The sequence below is a fragment of the Schistocerca americana genome, chromosome 2 (assembly GCF_021461395.2).
Source record: "Schistocerca americana isolate TAMUIC-IGC-003095 chromosome 2, iqSchAmer2.1, whole genome shotgun sequence".
NCBI classification, from domain to species: domain Eukaryota; kingdom Metazoa; phylum Arthropoda; class Insecta; order Orthoptera; family Acrididae; genus Schistocerca; species Schistocerca americana.
In genome coordinates, this window is record NC_060120.1 from 1006003324 (window position 1) to 1006019389 (window position 16066).

The following is a 16066-nucleotide window of genomic DNA, read 5'->3' on the forward strand; positions in this document are numbered from 1 at the left end:
CTCTCCTGAACAGAACGTTGCAAGGCATACTCAATAATGTTCATGTCTGAGGAGTATGCTGATCAGCAGAGGTGTTTAAAATCAGAAATGTTCCTGGAGCCACACTGTAGCAATTCTGGAAGTATAGGGTGTCGCATTGTCCTGCTGGAATTGCCAAAGTCCGTCGTAATGCACAATGGGCATGAATGGATGCAGGTGGTCAGACAGGATGCTTAGTACGTGTCATCTGTCAGAGCCGTATCTTGATGGATCAGGAGTCCACATAGCACTACAACTGCACACACCACGCACCGCTTTAAGACCCTCCAGTTCCCTGCTGACATGCACAGTACATGGATTAATGAGGTGGTCTCCGTACCCGTACACGTCCATCCGCTCGATAGAATTTGAAATGAGATTCGTCCGAGTAGGAAACATGTTTCCAGTCAACAATCCAATGTCGGTGTTGACGGGCCCAGGCGAGGTGTAAAGCTCTGTGTCGTACAATCATAAAGGATATATGAGTGGGCCTTCGGCTCCGAAAGCCCATATCGATGATGTTTATTGAATGGTTCGCACGCTGACGCTTGTTGATGGCCCAGCACTGAGATCTGTAGCAATTTGCGGAAGGGTTGCACTTCTGTCACGTTGAACGATTCTCAACAACCGTCATTGGTTTAGTTCTTGCAAGGTCTTTTTCCGGCCGCAGTGTTACCGGAGACTTTATGTTTTACGGGATTCCTGACACCGATGGTACACTCGTGAAATGGTCGTATGGGGAAAATTACAACTTCATCGCTACCTCGGAGATTCTGGGTCCCATCGCTCGTGCGCCGACTATAAAACCACGTTCAAACTCACTTAAATCTTGAAACCAGCCATCGTAGCAGCAGTATACAGACTAGCAACTGTGCCAGACACTTGTAGCCTTATATAGATGTTGCCGACCGCAGCGCTGTATTCTGCCTGTTTACATACTGTATCTCTGTATTTGAATACGCATGGCTATACGAATTTCTTTGGCGCTTGAGTGTAGAACAGATTCACTAACAGCGCACGGCCTCGCTTCTCGATGGTTATATTGTTCACTCAGGTTATGGATTGTCAAATGACGGCATGGATATTAAATTGTCATACAAACAGTTTACTGCGCCACATTTACACCTTTTACCAAGGAAAAATCCTCAAATGGCCGTTCGTTTTCAGAAGTTACTTTATTCAGATGCGAAACTGATCGTCTAAATAGAATAACTTTTGAAATCATACGACTGATTGGGGATTTTTCCCTGGTAAATATGTGACCGGTCGCTGTTGCATATCCACGATGAATCAACACACATTTGCACGTGGTTGCCACAACTGGAACTAATTATTTTTCCAGCGTAAATGGGTTCACATTAACACATAAGAATATCTACCAAGCTGAAGTGCCATACGATAAAAGCAGCCCACACAGTACCCCCATGAATACCTGCACTGTAGTTATAACCAGTCGATATTTTGCGGTGTACCACACTCCAACCTTGTACCCTGTTCCCTTCGCAAAGTTCAGTAGGGAGCTGGATGAGATGAACCTGCATTTACTGCGAGGAGCAGTTCCTGTCGGTTTTGAAAGTGGTTGTCACCTCCTGTCCCTGTCAGTTAAGATCTCTTTACGTACATTGACCTTGCGTCGTGTTAAGTGGCTGATAATTGTTCACCAAACCTCGAGGATAAGTTTGAAAATAAGCTTTGACTCACTATCGTGTCAGTCAGCCTAATTCACGATGTAGTCATAAGGGAAATCAACACTCCTCCGCTTTGACTCATCTTACTGTGTTAATGCCATGCCATCTATTGACATACACACACCACTTTATGGTCACGACTTATCCCAAGAGGTGCAGGCTTACTTGACGACATCGTACCATTTCCACACTACCTTCGCAATTCAAAGCGTTGATCTACATTTATAAAAAAGATAACTAACAATTTGCCTAGTGAATTTAGCATACAGTTCCCTTTCTCACAGAGATAGGAAAAGTATTTAAAAAAAAAAAAAAAAAAAAAAAAAAAAAAAAAAAAAAAAAAAAAAAAAAAAAAAAAGAGCTGCAGCTGTCATTTCAAATTTTATTTAGACGTTAGTTCCAAGTGTTTACAGATTTTCGTTGATGAAGTCCAGGTAGGCGGAGACTCTGGTGAAAATGGACGGTGCTCCCGCAGCGCCACAAGGATTCATCGTGAACGATACTATCCCGATAAGCTGTTGGTTCTGCTCCAGCGGGCCACCAGAGTCGCCCTGCAAAGGCAAACATATTGTGTAAGTAACGTACACTTTGCACAATGGACTTTCGTATTGCTTGTGTTGGAATATTATGTCAAATTTGGCACTAACTACAAGACCGGGATTCTCTAGGTGATCAACAACAATGAGCTTTTGTAGAAATGTTGTGACAGTGATTCTGTGACAAGTACTCTAAAATTGTTATCAAGTAACACTTCATAACAGAAACAAGTGAGTCTTATAGATGGTCCAGTCACAATAACGTGACCATTCCCTGTGTTTGATATCAACGTCCAATAACCGTCAAGACTGCAGTTGGCAGTGGAGGTTGAATATAGCTCGTCGAAGGGGGAGGGGGGGGGGGGAGACGCTGAAATAGTGCAGCCGTTGTCGTAATGTTGAAATGGAACGAAAGTTGCTGCGTATGGACCCCCTTGTGGGGATCTTGTCCGTGCACCCGTGATGAAAACTGTTTATCGGTGAGAAAGGCTGGGATTGACTCGCTAGTACTGCAATTAGCTACCCACTGAGTGACGATAAGTTTTATTTTCAGAGTAATCGCATTTTATGCACCATGAGACAGACGGCCGTTGGCGTGTACAGCGTGAAATGTCTGTAAGGAAAGAAGTCTAGTAAAGAGGACGAGCATTTTGGTTTGGGGAACGTTGTCGTGGGGTTCTCTGGGTGACGTCGTTGTTCAGGAAAGCGCAGTGGATCAACACAAGTGTTCATCTATCCTTGGAGAACATGTCCATCCCTACCTCAGTACGATGGCATCTGCTGCAGTGTATGTGCGCGGTTCGAAGAGCACCACTGTGAGTTGACAGTACTGTTATGGGCATCAAAAGCCCCGGATTTGATCTCAACGTAGGCTCTGTGGGACCAACTCGATCGGGCAATTCAGACCATGGATCCTCAACCGACAAACCTAGCGCAGCTGGACACGATACAGGAGTCGGCATGGCTCCACATCCGTGTCGATAACTTCCATAACATCACCGACTGTCTTCCTGAAAGTCTCACAGCTGTACTCTCTGCAAAAGGTGGTTATTGAAGGCTCTGACTGGAGGGCATTTTAATAAAGATAGGGAAGCTGCTTGGGTACATGAACGGAAAATGCTTTCTCATGACATTTATAACAATGCTAAATTACCTGAAGGTGAAGCATTAGTGGCTTAGAAATCAAATGTGAATAAATTAAAACAGTAAACACAGGTGAGTGAAGTTAAAGTAGTTTGAAAGTAGAATTTCGTCTCCATAACAAAATGTACATCGGAGTGGATGTCAATGCTACTGTTCGGGGATCAGGCTACTGTTCTGACAGAAAGCAACAGAGATTGAGCTAGACGAACAGAGATTTAGCTAGCTTTGTTGAAGGCTGAATGAAACAAGGAATATTATTATGAAGAGTTGCAGAAACGGTAAGTACCAAGTAATATTTTGTGATTAGAAGTCAGAAGGAGTGAAGGAATCTTTCGTGAGAAAATCCACCATTGACTAAATATCCCCCCAGTTTTGTTTGCAATCAGGGAAAGTAAGATAAGAAACAACATTCGAACGACGATTATTTAGAAATTTTTATCTTCTATGAGGTAGTTACTCGAAATTGCCATAAAAATGAAGACATTTATAACAATGCTAAATTACCTGTAGGTGGAGCATTAGTGGCTTAGAAATCAAATGTGAATAAATTAAAACAGTAAACACAGGTGAGTGAAGTTAAAGTAAAGTACCAAGTAATATTTTGTGATTAGAAGTCAGAAGGAGTGAAGGAATCTTTCGTGAGAAAATCCACCATTGACTAAATATCCCCCCAGTTTTGTTTGCAATCAGGGAAAGTAAGATAAGAAACAACATTCGAACGACGATTATTTAGAAATTTTTATCTTCTATGAGGTAGTTACTCGAAATTGGCATAAAAATGAAGATACCAGCAGTAATTTGAGTCACGTGAAGTAAACATTTTCGATGAGTGAAACAGGGCAGAGTTAAGCAGTGAAGTATAGAGATCTGGATGCTGTTTCCGTTAATGTCAACCTGTTGCCCACGTGCAAATGAAAGCAAGGGCGCCCATAAAATAGTCTGTCCGGTTTGATGGGGTGGAAGGGAGGGGGGGAGCGAGGGGGGGCTAAACCTGGGAGTACGGAGTATTGTTAATGATACGGAAAACGAATAACGACTAGTAAATAGCCATAGCTCCGACGCCGTTAAATATCAGTGGTAAAGCTGAAAATGACGAAATTGATGTATTGGAATGTTGTACTATGTGTTATGGGGACTGAAGAGGTTTTGGCAAGAATTTGACCTTAGGAAAATCACAGTAGACTTGAAAGGCGCGTACTTGATTTTCTGAAACTATCCATTTAGGCACCTGTAATGAAAAAATATTGATTTTGTACATATTTGATGGCATCGGGAGGTAAGAGGAAAGGCAGAGACGAATATGCTAAGCAGAAAGAGATGAAAGTGAAATGAGGAATATCATTAAACCAAAACGAAAGTTGTGTGGCTGTAGTAAAACTAATAGTTGTAATAATAATAAGATCTACAATTCGAAATAAAATTCTAATATGGTATTATGAAACGACCTGTAGAGCAGATGATTAATCATCATAGTTACTTACCGCACAGATGCTAATTCCTTCATAGAATGGCCCTGTGCAAACCATCGTCTCTGTGAGAGGATTGAAAGTGGGATCCAGTTCATCCATGTGCGCCTTACAAATTTCATAATCGTAGATGGTGAGATCGACCGTCTGGAGAATGTTAGGTTGCGTCCCGTCTTCCGTAGTGCCCCATCCAGAAAGTACACCGATGGACCCACCTAAAGATAAAAAGAAGGTTGGTTTACGTCTGAATAACGTAAGTCATTAAGTGTCCACGTACAAGGGATCATCCTTATAACTGGTCTCTATTTTAACACGATAGTGAAGTAAATGATCCTTTGCTAAGTATGTAAATGAACGTGGGATCTGAATATCTTTTAGAAGTGTGTCCGCTAATGGTCAACGAGAAAGAGGTCGAAAGATCGGCACGATCGATTATTGGAGATGTTGTGTATACCTTCAGGGATGGCTCCCGCGCTGGGCAAGCTGATAGTCTGGACATTGGAGTTCAGTGTCAGGGCGGACTGCAGCTTGAAGACTGAGACGTCGTATGGCCCCACGCCGGCAGCTCTGTGGAAGAAAATGAACTCAGTATAAAGTCAGTCGAGAACAGTTTTCCATTTCAGAGCGAATGGACTGCGTGATGTATTTCAAAGATGGATGCCTGTGCTGTACAGCGATATCGTTCTAAACTTTCAGAATTATCCATTGCGTATCAAATTCGTTTACAGCGGCAATGTCAGGCAACCTCAGAAGGAAGGAAGTAACATTCGTCTTCCCGTTGACGAATAGCCATAGCCACGGTTTGGGAAAGGATGGGGAGGTAAATGGGCCATGACATTTACAAACGTACCATCACGGAATTTGTCCAAACCTATTTAGGGAAAAGCCGGAAAACGTGGCAGAATGAGAGTCTCAAATGTCATTCTATAGAATGTGAGTCTAGTTAATATGGTACTCACTGGGCCACTTCGCTCCGTGGCAAAACTTTGGTGCCGCAATGATTCTGAAGTCAGAGAGCCTCATCAATATCACGTACATCTGAGTGGAAAGAGTGGACCTCATTGGAGAGCAAGGTGGATGGCTGTTGTGTTTTCTGATGAAAGCTGATTCTCCCTTGGTGATGGTCGTGTATGGCTTAGAAGTCGGCTAGATGAGGGCCTGAAAACAACCTGTTTGTGTGCTAGGCACACTAGACCTACACCTGGAGTTATGGTCTGGGCTGCGATTTCGTATGACACCAGGAGCATACTCGTAGCTATCCCACGCAACTTGACTGCAAATTTGTACATGTAGCTGGCTGGTGATTCGACCTGTTTGTTACCCTTCATCAATAGCATTCCAAGGGGTGTTTTGCAGCATAATGGCGCTCGCCTACATACCGCTGTTGTAACCGAACATGCTCTGCAGAGTATCGACACGTCCCTGGTCTCCTCGATCACGACGTGTGTATCCCACGAGCACTTATGTGATATCATTGGACGATACCCCCAGCGTCATCGGCAAAAAACATTAAGAGTCCCTGTATTGACCGACCAGGCGCAACAATCATTGAACTCCATCCCACAAACGGACATCCAGCACCTACGCAGCACACTAGGTGCACGTGTGATTCTTGTACTCAACCCATCCTGAGGTTACACTGGTTGTTAATGTACTAGCATTTGACATATTCGATAGCTTATCTCGCGCTTACATTAACCTGTGATCTTGCAGTGTTAATGACCTACATAAGTTACCTAGACAAGCGTATTCCCGAAATTTCTTTACTCTACATTAATTATTATTTGGTGCTCCGATTTCTTTCCGTCAGGGTACTTCCTCAGTCTTCTGAATAAGCTGACAGGCTCTTAAAATTTTATTCTTTTCGTGGGTTTCGGTATAATTTTGCTTCTGTGCCAGACATTGGTACAACTGCAATGATTGAAGCAACCCACTCAGTGTCCTATTTCCTGTTCAGGTCAATAACTGCGTCTGTTTGGCTGTGTCCCTAGTTATCCCTCAATATCTCTTCCTCCTGTTCCGATTTAATTCACTATTAAGTCGCCATATATTCTTGTACTAGTGATCTCTCTTTATCTCCCCCTCTCCTCTCCCCCCCCCCCCCTCTCTCTTGCTCTCTCTCTCTCTCTCTCTCTCTATCTCTCTCTCTCACACACTCTCTCTGTTTCTCTTCACTCTTCAAGAGGCTTTCTGATGATTTGTTGCGTTCAGACCGCACCATTCAAGATTTGCATCTGAAATATGTTAGCATCAATGTTTTACTTTTAACACAGAAGCTTTTACCAGCTCCGTTTGAGAGATGTAGGGGCTGATAGGCTGAACTTTGATAACTTTCACAATAGAGAGAACTTTGGGGAAACCAACTCTACTTTTCCTCCTTCACGATGCAGCGTTGATTACTATTCTACTCTTCACCTGTGCAATTGGATAGTTCGAATATCTGTTCGTTGACGGACGGCATTGGACTACATTACAACGCTTGACACCATTGAATTCGCAGTTGGTGGTGGTTAGGGATCAGTGGAATGCACGCTAGACGGCGTCTGGCTCGGGCCTGTCCTTCAAGTAACCGATGCGTAACAGTTCGTTGTGTCACTGTTGTGCCAGCTGTTGCTCAAAATACTTCTCCATATACAGTTACGATACGCCAGTGCCATAGGTCGAACACGATGGTCTTCCCTCCTGGTATTGTGGCGTGGCTGTCCGGAGCCCGGTCTTCTTGCGACCATACATTCTCTTGGCCACCGCTGACGGCAGTCATGTACATCGGTTACGTTCCTGCCAAGTCTTTCTGCAATATCGCAGTTTTTCGTAGCCCTATTACACGATCTCGTTCAAACTCAGTGAGATGTTGATAATGGAGTCTTTGTCGCCCTTAGGCACTCTTCACTAACATCAACTCACCACGTCCAATCTCAAAGTTAACTAACACTCACGACCATTAAAGAGTGTTTTTAAGGCGAACCTAATTTGCATCCTCATAGTGGCCCTATTACCGCCACTCTTATGTCACTGGCGCGTAATCCGAATATATATCATCATGTAGAAACACGCCTTGGTACTTTGGTGTTTTCGTCAGTGTATTTGAAAAAAAGGGAATTTTTAATACAAGGATGAGGGAAAGGTAAGAAAGATGGACGCAAGAAAAATGTTAGAGAAGGAGAAAACACGTTTGTCAAAAATTTTGTACGACTATCTTGCTTCATTAGAAGCGAACAGTGCAAAAAGATAAAAAAGGGAGAAACCGGTAAATGTGGTTCATCTTTACTCACACAGAGAAACAAACAATGAGCTATATTTTGGCTATCAACTGCTACGGTTGAGAACTCAAATGTAAAATCAAAAGAAATAAGATTAACATAAACAAAAAAAACTACACATAAATAAATACAGCAATACAGCAGTATCTCTATGCAATGGTCCACGTAATACCCTGAACTGTACTAGCGTTAGAGGTCCAAAGATATCGGCACATGTTCGCTACAGCAGTAACTTGCTTTGCTTACGAGTAAGTCAAAGAAAAACGTAATGTAATTTGACAGTCACGTCAGTTTCATGTGCTTTCCTTTGCAATTACGGTAGCCCACCTAGAGTGGAAATTCCTGATGAAATCTAACTGTTAGTATTTGAGACATTGCAGTGATCAACCAAGGCAAACCCTTTTCCAATCAAGTAAACTCGTGCACAAATTTAAAACATCGATATCTTCTGATCAAAACTATTGAACACTGATGTTGAAAATAGACCAATAATTCTGGCGGACATCGGGGAACATACACGGGTTGGACAAAAGATGGAAGAATAGCGAGAAATGCACACGTGAGCATAAATCCAGACGCTAGTCAAGCCTGCAAGTTGCACTGTTGAGTTTGACCACGAACGGCTCCTGTGCAGTCTTTTCAATACTTGCAAGCGTCAGTCATGGTGAGAAGAGTATCGTGTGTAGTTGTGAGAGCATTATGTCGAAGCTAAGCGACTTCAAACAAGGAAAAATTGATGGTTCTCGCATGGTAGATTTTTCCGCAACCGAGTTAACCGAAGAGTTCGCTGTTTCAAGAGGAACCGTATCGAAAATCTGTACCGCATTCACGGAAGGAGCAGTACATCGTCCGCATAGTCACAGAGCGGACGAAAGTGTGTCGACTGATCTTGACAGACGATCTTTGAAGAGGTTTGTGACGGAAGATAAGACGCCGACAGCTGTTAAATTAACTGCAGAACTGAATGTCGCAGCTGCGAATCCTGTCGGCACGAACTCGACACGAAGGGTGCTCCATAAGTTGGGAACTGAAGGATGAGATGAATTCCAAAACTACAGATGAGTGATGCAAATGCCCGTAACAGGAAAACATGGGGCCGAAGCAACAAAACCCTGACCATGTAGAAGTGGAAGAAAGTCATTTCATCGCATGAGTCTCGTTGCACACTGTTTCCAACATCTGGATGAGATTACATACAAAATGGAAGGGGCTTGATGATAATTTAGGCAGCCATCTCGTGCTAGTCCATGGGCTTCGTGGATATTCTTCTAAGAATTATGCAGCCATTTGGCTGATGAGCCCAATTCTATTGTACAAAGTTTGCTCTCCAGTGGAGGTGTTGTATTCCGACGAGGGCCGTGTAAAAGCAGCTGTCTTCTTTAAAACCTTGTTTTGTGAGCACGATGATGAATTGTCGCATCTCCCCTGGCCAACACAATCACCAGATCTTAATATCCATCACCATTACCTCAACTTTCTACTGTAATGCAAGGGGAAAGGTATAAGGTTCCGCTGAAAACCATACAGGGCCTGTATTTAACCCTTCTAAGACGCCGGAAGCTGTTTCTAATGCTGTCGTTTTGCCTAACCGTACTAGGCCTGGTAGTGTGTTGTGTTTCTGACGTTTACGTAATTCACCCTGTGTAAGCAGACAGCCGTGTGAAATAGGGATACACACACGATAGTCTCCAGACAACATCGGTACTTCTTTTTGTGTACTTTTTTGAGGACGACACTTGTCTTACGATGGAGCTTATGGGTATCGACATTACTCTCTCGATACCATATGTCTAGGCGCACTTGTTACACTAATAGTGAACCAGTCGATCATCATCATTGGTAAATGCCCAGATCCCAGCGTCACATATTGCGTTTCATTAATATTGCTGCAGCACTTGTGGTGGGTGCTGCATATGTTATACACGAGGGATAGTCAAAACCTATATCATCGCCACGAAAAAAATCTAGCTTTTTCCATAAAACTCAGTGAGTCCTTCTGTGCATCACATGTCTCACAACTATGGATGACGAGGTGCAGAACTTTGTAGAATTCAATAATTTGGCTGTAGAAAAAAAGTTCCGTCTAGAAAAATTAGCTGGTTTCCATTCTGAAAATACCTGCCAAGGGGTATTTTCTTCACTCTAGGAAAGATGAAGAATTCTCTAAGTGCTGTGGCTGGAGAATAAGGTTATGTAGCAAAATTTGGTAGCCGAGGAAGCAGCATGTGTGATTGTGATATATGCAGAATGACCTGGGGCGTCGTCTTTGAGCAAAAATACACCCTTGGAAACTTCTGCGCTTCGCCTCTACATCCTCCTGCAATTTTGGTATTACTGTACATTAGAAGTGTATCGTAAAAGGTCCCAAAAAATACGCGGGAACACATTTTCTGATTATAACTGTGTCTGCGACATGTTCAATAGTGGTGAATGGATCACCTTATTTCCATTCGTTTGTCTTGAGATCATAGTAATAACACGCAGCACTCGTCCACCGTGATTACGCAGTTAAAGAAGTCATCTGGATTGGATTGAAACAACTGTAAAACCACCGCTGCTGACTTGTTCGCCGGGTTTGTAAAAGGTTATGAGGAACCCAGTGACGAACGACTATTGTTATGATCAAAATGTCGTGAAAGACATTGAAAACTGTTTCATGAGTGTTTTTAACTTTTTCAGCTATTGACTTGATTGTGATACGCTGGTTTTCAACCACTAGCGCTTCCTTTATGCTATTCGCAGTTCTTCAAAAAGAGGTGGTCTGTAACTCGTTCTTCATTCATACATATTTGGCCACGCAGGAAGCGTCTGAGATACTTAACTACTTTGTCATACGTTGATGTGTTGTTGATATACAACCCCCCCCCCCCCCCCCCCCCCGCAACTCAGAATGCACCAATACAGCTTCGTTTCCCTCTGAAGGCAGAAAATGGATTAGCGATCAATGCTATAGTTCATTAACAGGCTGCACCATTTTTTTTAGAGGCTTACCTGTTATAGGAAAAAATTCTAACACTTGCCTGCAAACAAATAAACAAATAAAGCATTTAATTATGCAACTTTTGTGTTTCCGTTGATAACTGAAAAATTATGTTCAACCCACGTACCTCTTAAGTCTTACAGTGAAACTGCGCGTGAAATAGATATAATAAGACATTATGTTTGTTCATGTATTCTTACACGTTCAGTCAATGCTAAACACTACTAGACACAGCACTGCACAACTAGGGTACCCAAATGTATGTCCCCAAGATAGTATGTACCATAAACTACAGAAGGCAATGCCTGCACGAAAGTACTGTATGACATTTGATTTTACAATGTTATACGGTGTTGGTCTATCTACAACATGCGTGCACGTGGTAATAAACGATTATTATAACACAAATATTGATACAAATTTTGTGTGAATGTACTGTATATTTTGTGTAAGTGTGAACTCACCGAGCGGAGTAAGCTAAAGAACAATTAATTCAATTAAAAAAAGATTTGTTTGCGGATTCATCAATTTTCATTTGTGTTGTCCATCGCTGCAGAAAGTAATATAAGGCAGCAGTATACTATGAAAAATTCATCGTAGGATGGCAAGATGATGCAGTGTTACATTGTTACGGCATCAGGAGATCGACAGTATTTCTGTTGTGAAAGAAATAAAAATAAGAAAACTTAGCCCTCTCATTCCGTTTGAAATCTGCTGGCCAAAATCAAGGACCACATGGGCACTTCCAGATGCAACCACTTTCGAAAATACTTCATAGGTGGCTGAGTGTAAAACGGGTATACAGGTTTATTACGTGTGGGGATGCAAGGGGGAAAAATAAGTGTAGCAGGAAATTTCATTGAAGGTTATATAATTTGCTACATATCGAAGCACCTTATTCTATAAATAGCTGAATACTGTAAGTATTTAAAATTCTAACAGAAATAGTTCTCTAGACAGATACGAGGACTATTCGGAAAGTAAGGCACGATAGGTCTCGAAATGGAAACCACAGTGAAAATCATAACTGTTTTAGTTGCAATGGTTAGCTGCACCTTCCAGTTACTTCTCTACACAGTCGCTGCTCAGACTTTGACATCTGTCGTAGCGTTGTACGAACTTTAGTACCCGATTTTAAGACCAACGAATATCTAATTTTAGGTTTTCCATGGTTTCCCTGAATCCGATCAGATTAGTAGTGATGTGGTTTTCATTTAAAGCTCCAAGATACATTTCCTAATTTCTCTTGTCCAATCAGAGCTTGTGGTCCGTTTATAATCACTTTATCGTTGAAGAGATATTAACCCGCAGTGTTTTTGCTATTCTTTTCAGTATGCAGAGGTTGATAAACAGACGGGATCGGCGTAAGAATAAGTAACATTGTATAAAAGCAGTTGGGAAAGTACTGGTGTTATGTGACCTACAACGAGAATATAGCTGTGTAGAAGAAGCACAATAGATCCAGCGAGTAATTACTAAAGACACTCACCCATTAAACTGAGGATGTGGGATCTGTTCCGTGACCAGAACCTCTTGCTCGGTGCCTTCATCTGTGCTCATGTCGTAGTCTCCAGCAACCGCCTGAAAACACAGGAACAAAGCACTGGTGCTAATGTCCTCTCATCAATTTGTTTTATAATTACATTAGAGATTAAAAAGTAGGGTAGTTTCCAAATGTGATTGATTTGGATGGTTTACAAGGAACAGCTTCAAGGAAGCAGTGGAAGAAATGGGCACCATGAGAGATGAAAGAAAAGAAAACAGTTGACAGGGTACTGGAGAAAGAATAAAAGTAATAGCTGCCCAAACGCAATGCTTAGCTGACATGTTACGAAAGAACAGCAAAACACCAATGCTGTGTGCAGCACGATGTTCTGAATATCTAGTAAGTATTCAGTACAGTTAAGAAAAATTGTGAATTTAATTCCCTCTCCCGCTTCCTCCACGAGCCACCCTATAAAGAATTTCCTCGTTCATTTGTATTACTACGCTCTTCGATCGCCACTAACTATGTGTGTTTCGTACATTCATACAAACTGTGTCACGTTCAGAACAACAACTACACTATCCAGTCACATTAATGATACCACCTGTCAAGAACCTGAATAATCGCCTTTTACAGTACGGTCCGCTGCAAGGCGTGCCGGAAGAGAGTCATTGACGTTTACGAAGATACCGTCATGGATGTGGGGCCACGCCAAATCCAGTGCTTTGGCCAGCTGCATTAGGTTCTCCTTTGAGGACCGATGGCGCGAGCAACCCGGTCGAGGTGGTATCACAGATTCTTGACTGGACCTAAACCCGTGTACTTATGTGGTCAACGGTGTACGAAAAACTCATCTTGGTGCTCTTCAAATCACGCACGTACACTGAGACTGTGTGAGGCTTTCATTATCCTGCTCGTAGATGCTATCGTGTCGATGAAAATGAAACTGCATGGAGGAGTTGACGTGGTCCCCAAGGATGGATACGTATTTGTATTGATCCTTTGTGCGTTCCAGAATGACGAGATCATACAGGGAATGTCTTCCAGCCTGGACCCGTCCGACGATTGTTGCACTGTGCTTGCTTTCAGACGTTTCGCGCTATACACGTCAATAACTCTCTGCCTGATGGGGCAAAAAAAAACGTGAATCATCTGTAAAAGCCAGCTGTCGCCATTCAGTGGACCTCGAGTTGCGGAACTGACATGCAAATTCCAACCTTCGTCTCCGATGAGCAGCAGTCAGCAAGAGTGCATGACCCAGGCTCCGGCTGCGGATACAGATAGACAGCAATGTTCGCTGAACGCTCGTTGAAGAGACACTGTTGGCAGCCCCTTGGTGTCCACGTCTATTCGCCTGTACTCATCCCCGCAACCGTCGTTCCCTCCAGTCATCTGTGATGAACCACTGCTGCCTCGGCGCCGATTTTGGGTAGCACCATTTCGCCGTCCTGGGTATACTTTAACCATGGCGGGACGTGCACGGTTTACAAACTTATCCGTTTCGGAAATGCTTCCAGCCTTGGCCTGAGAGCCAATTATTATGCCCTTTTGGACGTCAGACAAATCGCTCTGTTTCCGCATTAGAAGAATGACTGCACTGTTAATCGAATCCCCCTGACTTGTTTTATATACTCTCCACTACTAGTGCTGCCATCTGTCGTTTTTGAGTGCACGTTGACGATGAACATAGGCGATTATCACACTCATGTCACTGGAACGTGTGTGATGGGTTTCGTATGACGGCAGCACAGAGTGTTTATTTGATGGTTGCGGCGTTATGAACAAAGCGGTCACTGTGTAGGAGTTGTGATGGCGTTGATTCCTCCTATCACCTTCTAAGGAGCCCTGATATTGTGAACTGGAGAAGTACAGGGTATGGCAAATAAAAGTGGCCCGGAAGAGTGGATAAGGTTAGACGCGAATGTAAACATATAACCACATCCCGTGACTCGCACACGACGTGTACTCCCGCCACGTGATCCACACGAGTTTAGAGCGTAGTGCAGGCTGTGTCAGTGTGAGTGGAGCAGTGCAAAGGGGACGATGGAACTCCCAGTGGAGCCGTGGGTGTTCGCGGAGGAAAAATTATGTGACAACAAAGTTGTGGAAACTGTGTGGTCAGTTTTTTGCTGAGAACTTTAAGTTGTTAAAGCGCTAACAAAGACTGTCATGCAACGCTTAGTCCAAAAATGTCATTAGACAGGATTTGATTTGATTAAGTCGAAAACATTCCCAAATGTGCCCTCACGCCAGAAAATGTACAAAGAGATGAATGTTGGTCACGTTTATCATCTTCTACTGTCATGTTAGTACTTTCCTCTGCTATGTTTTCTTGTACCCTGGAACTCTGCTCTCAGGGCCGTTTTTGTCTGTACACAGAACTAATTGTAGGGAGATATTCAGGAAAGTATATTTTACGAGTGTTATTTCGAAATTAAGAAACGATAGGTCGCGAAATGGAAAATACAATGAAAATCTGATGAAGCTTAGAACAGATGCGCCTGCCGATCGCATCATGTCGCTCTTTCCAGTTCTGAGCTCACAGCAAGAACGTAAAGATGGTTAGAAATTAACATCTCCCGCCAAATATGAGGGTCTGGCGAAAGATTTCGCCTGAAGCTGTGCATTCCACATAGCATAACTGTCATGTGGTTCGTTGCACACGGCAATTCTCGGCTGCACTGTACAGAGGCAATGAAGATGCTTCTGCAGCGTTTTTGATGGGAAGTGTTTGATCGCCCCCAATACAGTCCGTAATTGACTACCACTGAGGTTCATGTCTGCTCAAATGAACCGCTGGCTCTGAATACAATAATTTGACGCAGACAACGAGCTGCAGTCCAGAGTAGAAAATTGCCGAAAAGCACTGTCAGCTGTCTTCTATAACGAAGCAATTGAAAAGTTCGTACAACGCTACGACAGATGTCAAAGTCTGAGCAGCGACTGTGTAGACAAGTAACTGGAAGGTGCAGCTAACCGTTGCAAACAAAACAGTTATGATTTTCACTGTGGTTTCCATTTCGAGACCTATCGTGCCTTACTTTCCGAATAGTCCTCGTATCTGTATAGAGAACTATTTGTAGTGAGATATTCAGGAAAGTGAGCAAATCGTCACTGCAGTGAATCTACGCAAAGACTGACAAGAAAACCCTTGGGTGCAGGGTTACAAGTTTATTGATGCTCATTTCAAGTGCTGTGTTAAGAGTTATGACAGGAAAAATATTAGCTGTTAATGACTCTCCACGCGCATTACGAGTGTGACAGAAAATGAGTATGCGGGAGGACTAGAGATCAGCCTTCGATGGGATGTATTTGTATGTATCACATTTCACAAAATGTACTTTGTCCACATTCAAGAAGGGCTGTAAACAAACCATTAACTTGCACCATGAACACCAAATTGAAAATGGCGCGCCACAGTGAACACAAACGTTTGCATCATCAAGATCGAAGGCGAACACCTCGGGAGTTACACAATGTGCACGACGT

The 16066-nt window shown here is 43.0% G+C and overlaps 1 protein-coding gene across 1 annotated transcript in view; it reads right to left on the bottom strand.

The window, feature by feature from the left end:
* Positions 1–2113: 2113 nt before the first annotated feature.
* The window catches only part of LOC124594611 (trypsin-1-like), a 108136-nt gene continuing 94183 nt past the window's right edge, over positions 2114–16066 (bottom strand). The window contains exons 9-12 of the mRNA XM_047132984.1: positions 12581–12672; positions 5306–5418; positions 4867–5066; positions 2114–2257 (exon numbers count right to left, since the gene is read on the bottom strand). Of these exons, the coding sequence (XP_046988940.1) occupies positions 2114–2257; positions 4867–5066; positions 5306–5418; positions 12581–12672 (549 nt within the window). The remainder of the gene's footprint in view (positions 2258–4866; positions 5067–5305; positions 5419–12580; positions 12673–16066) is intronic.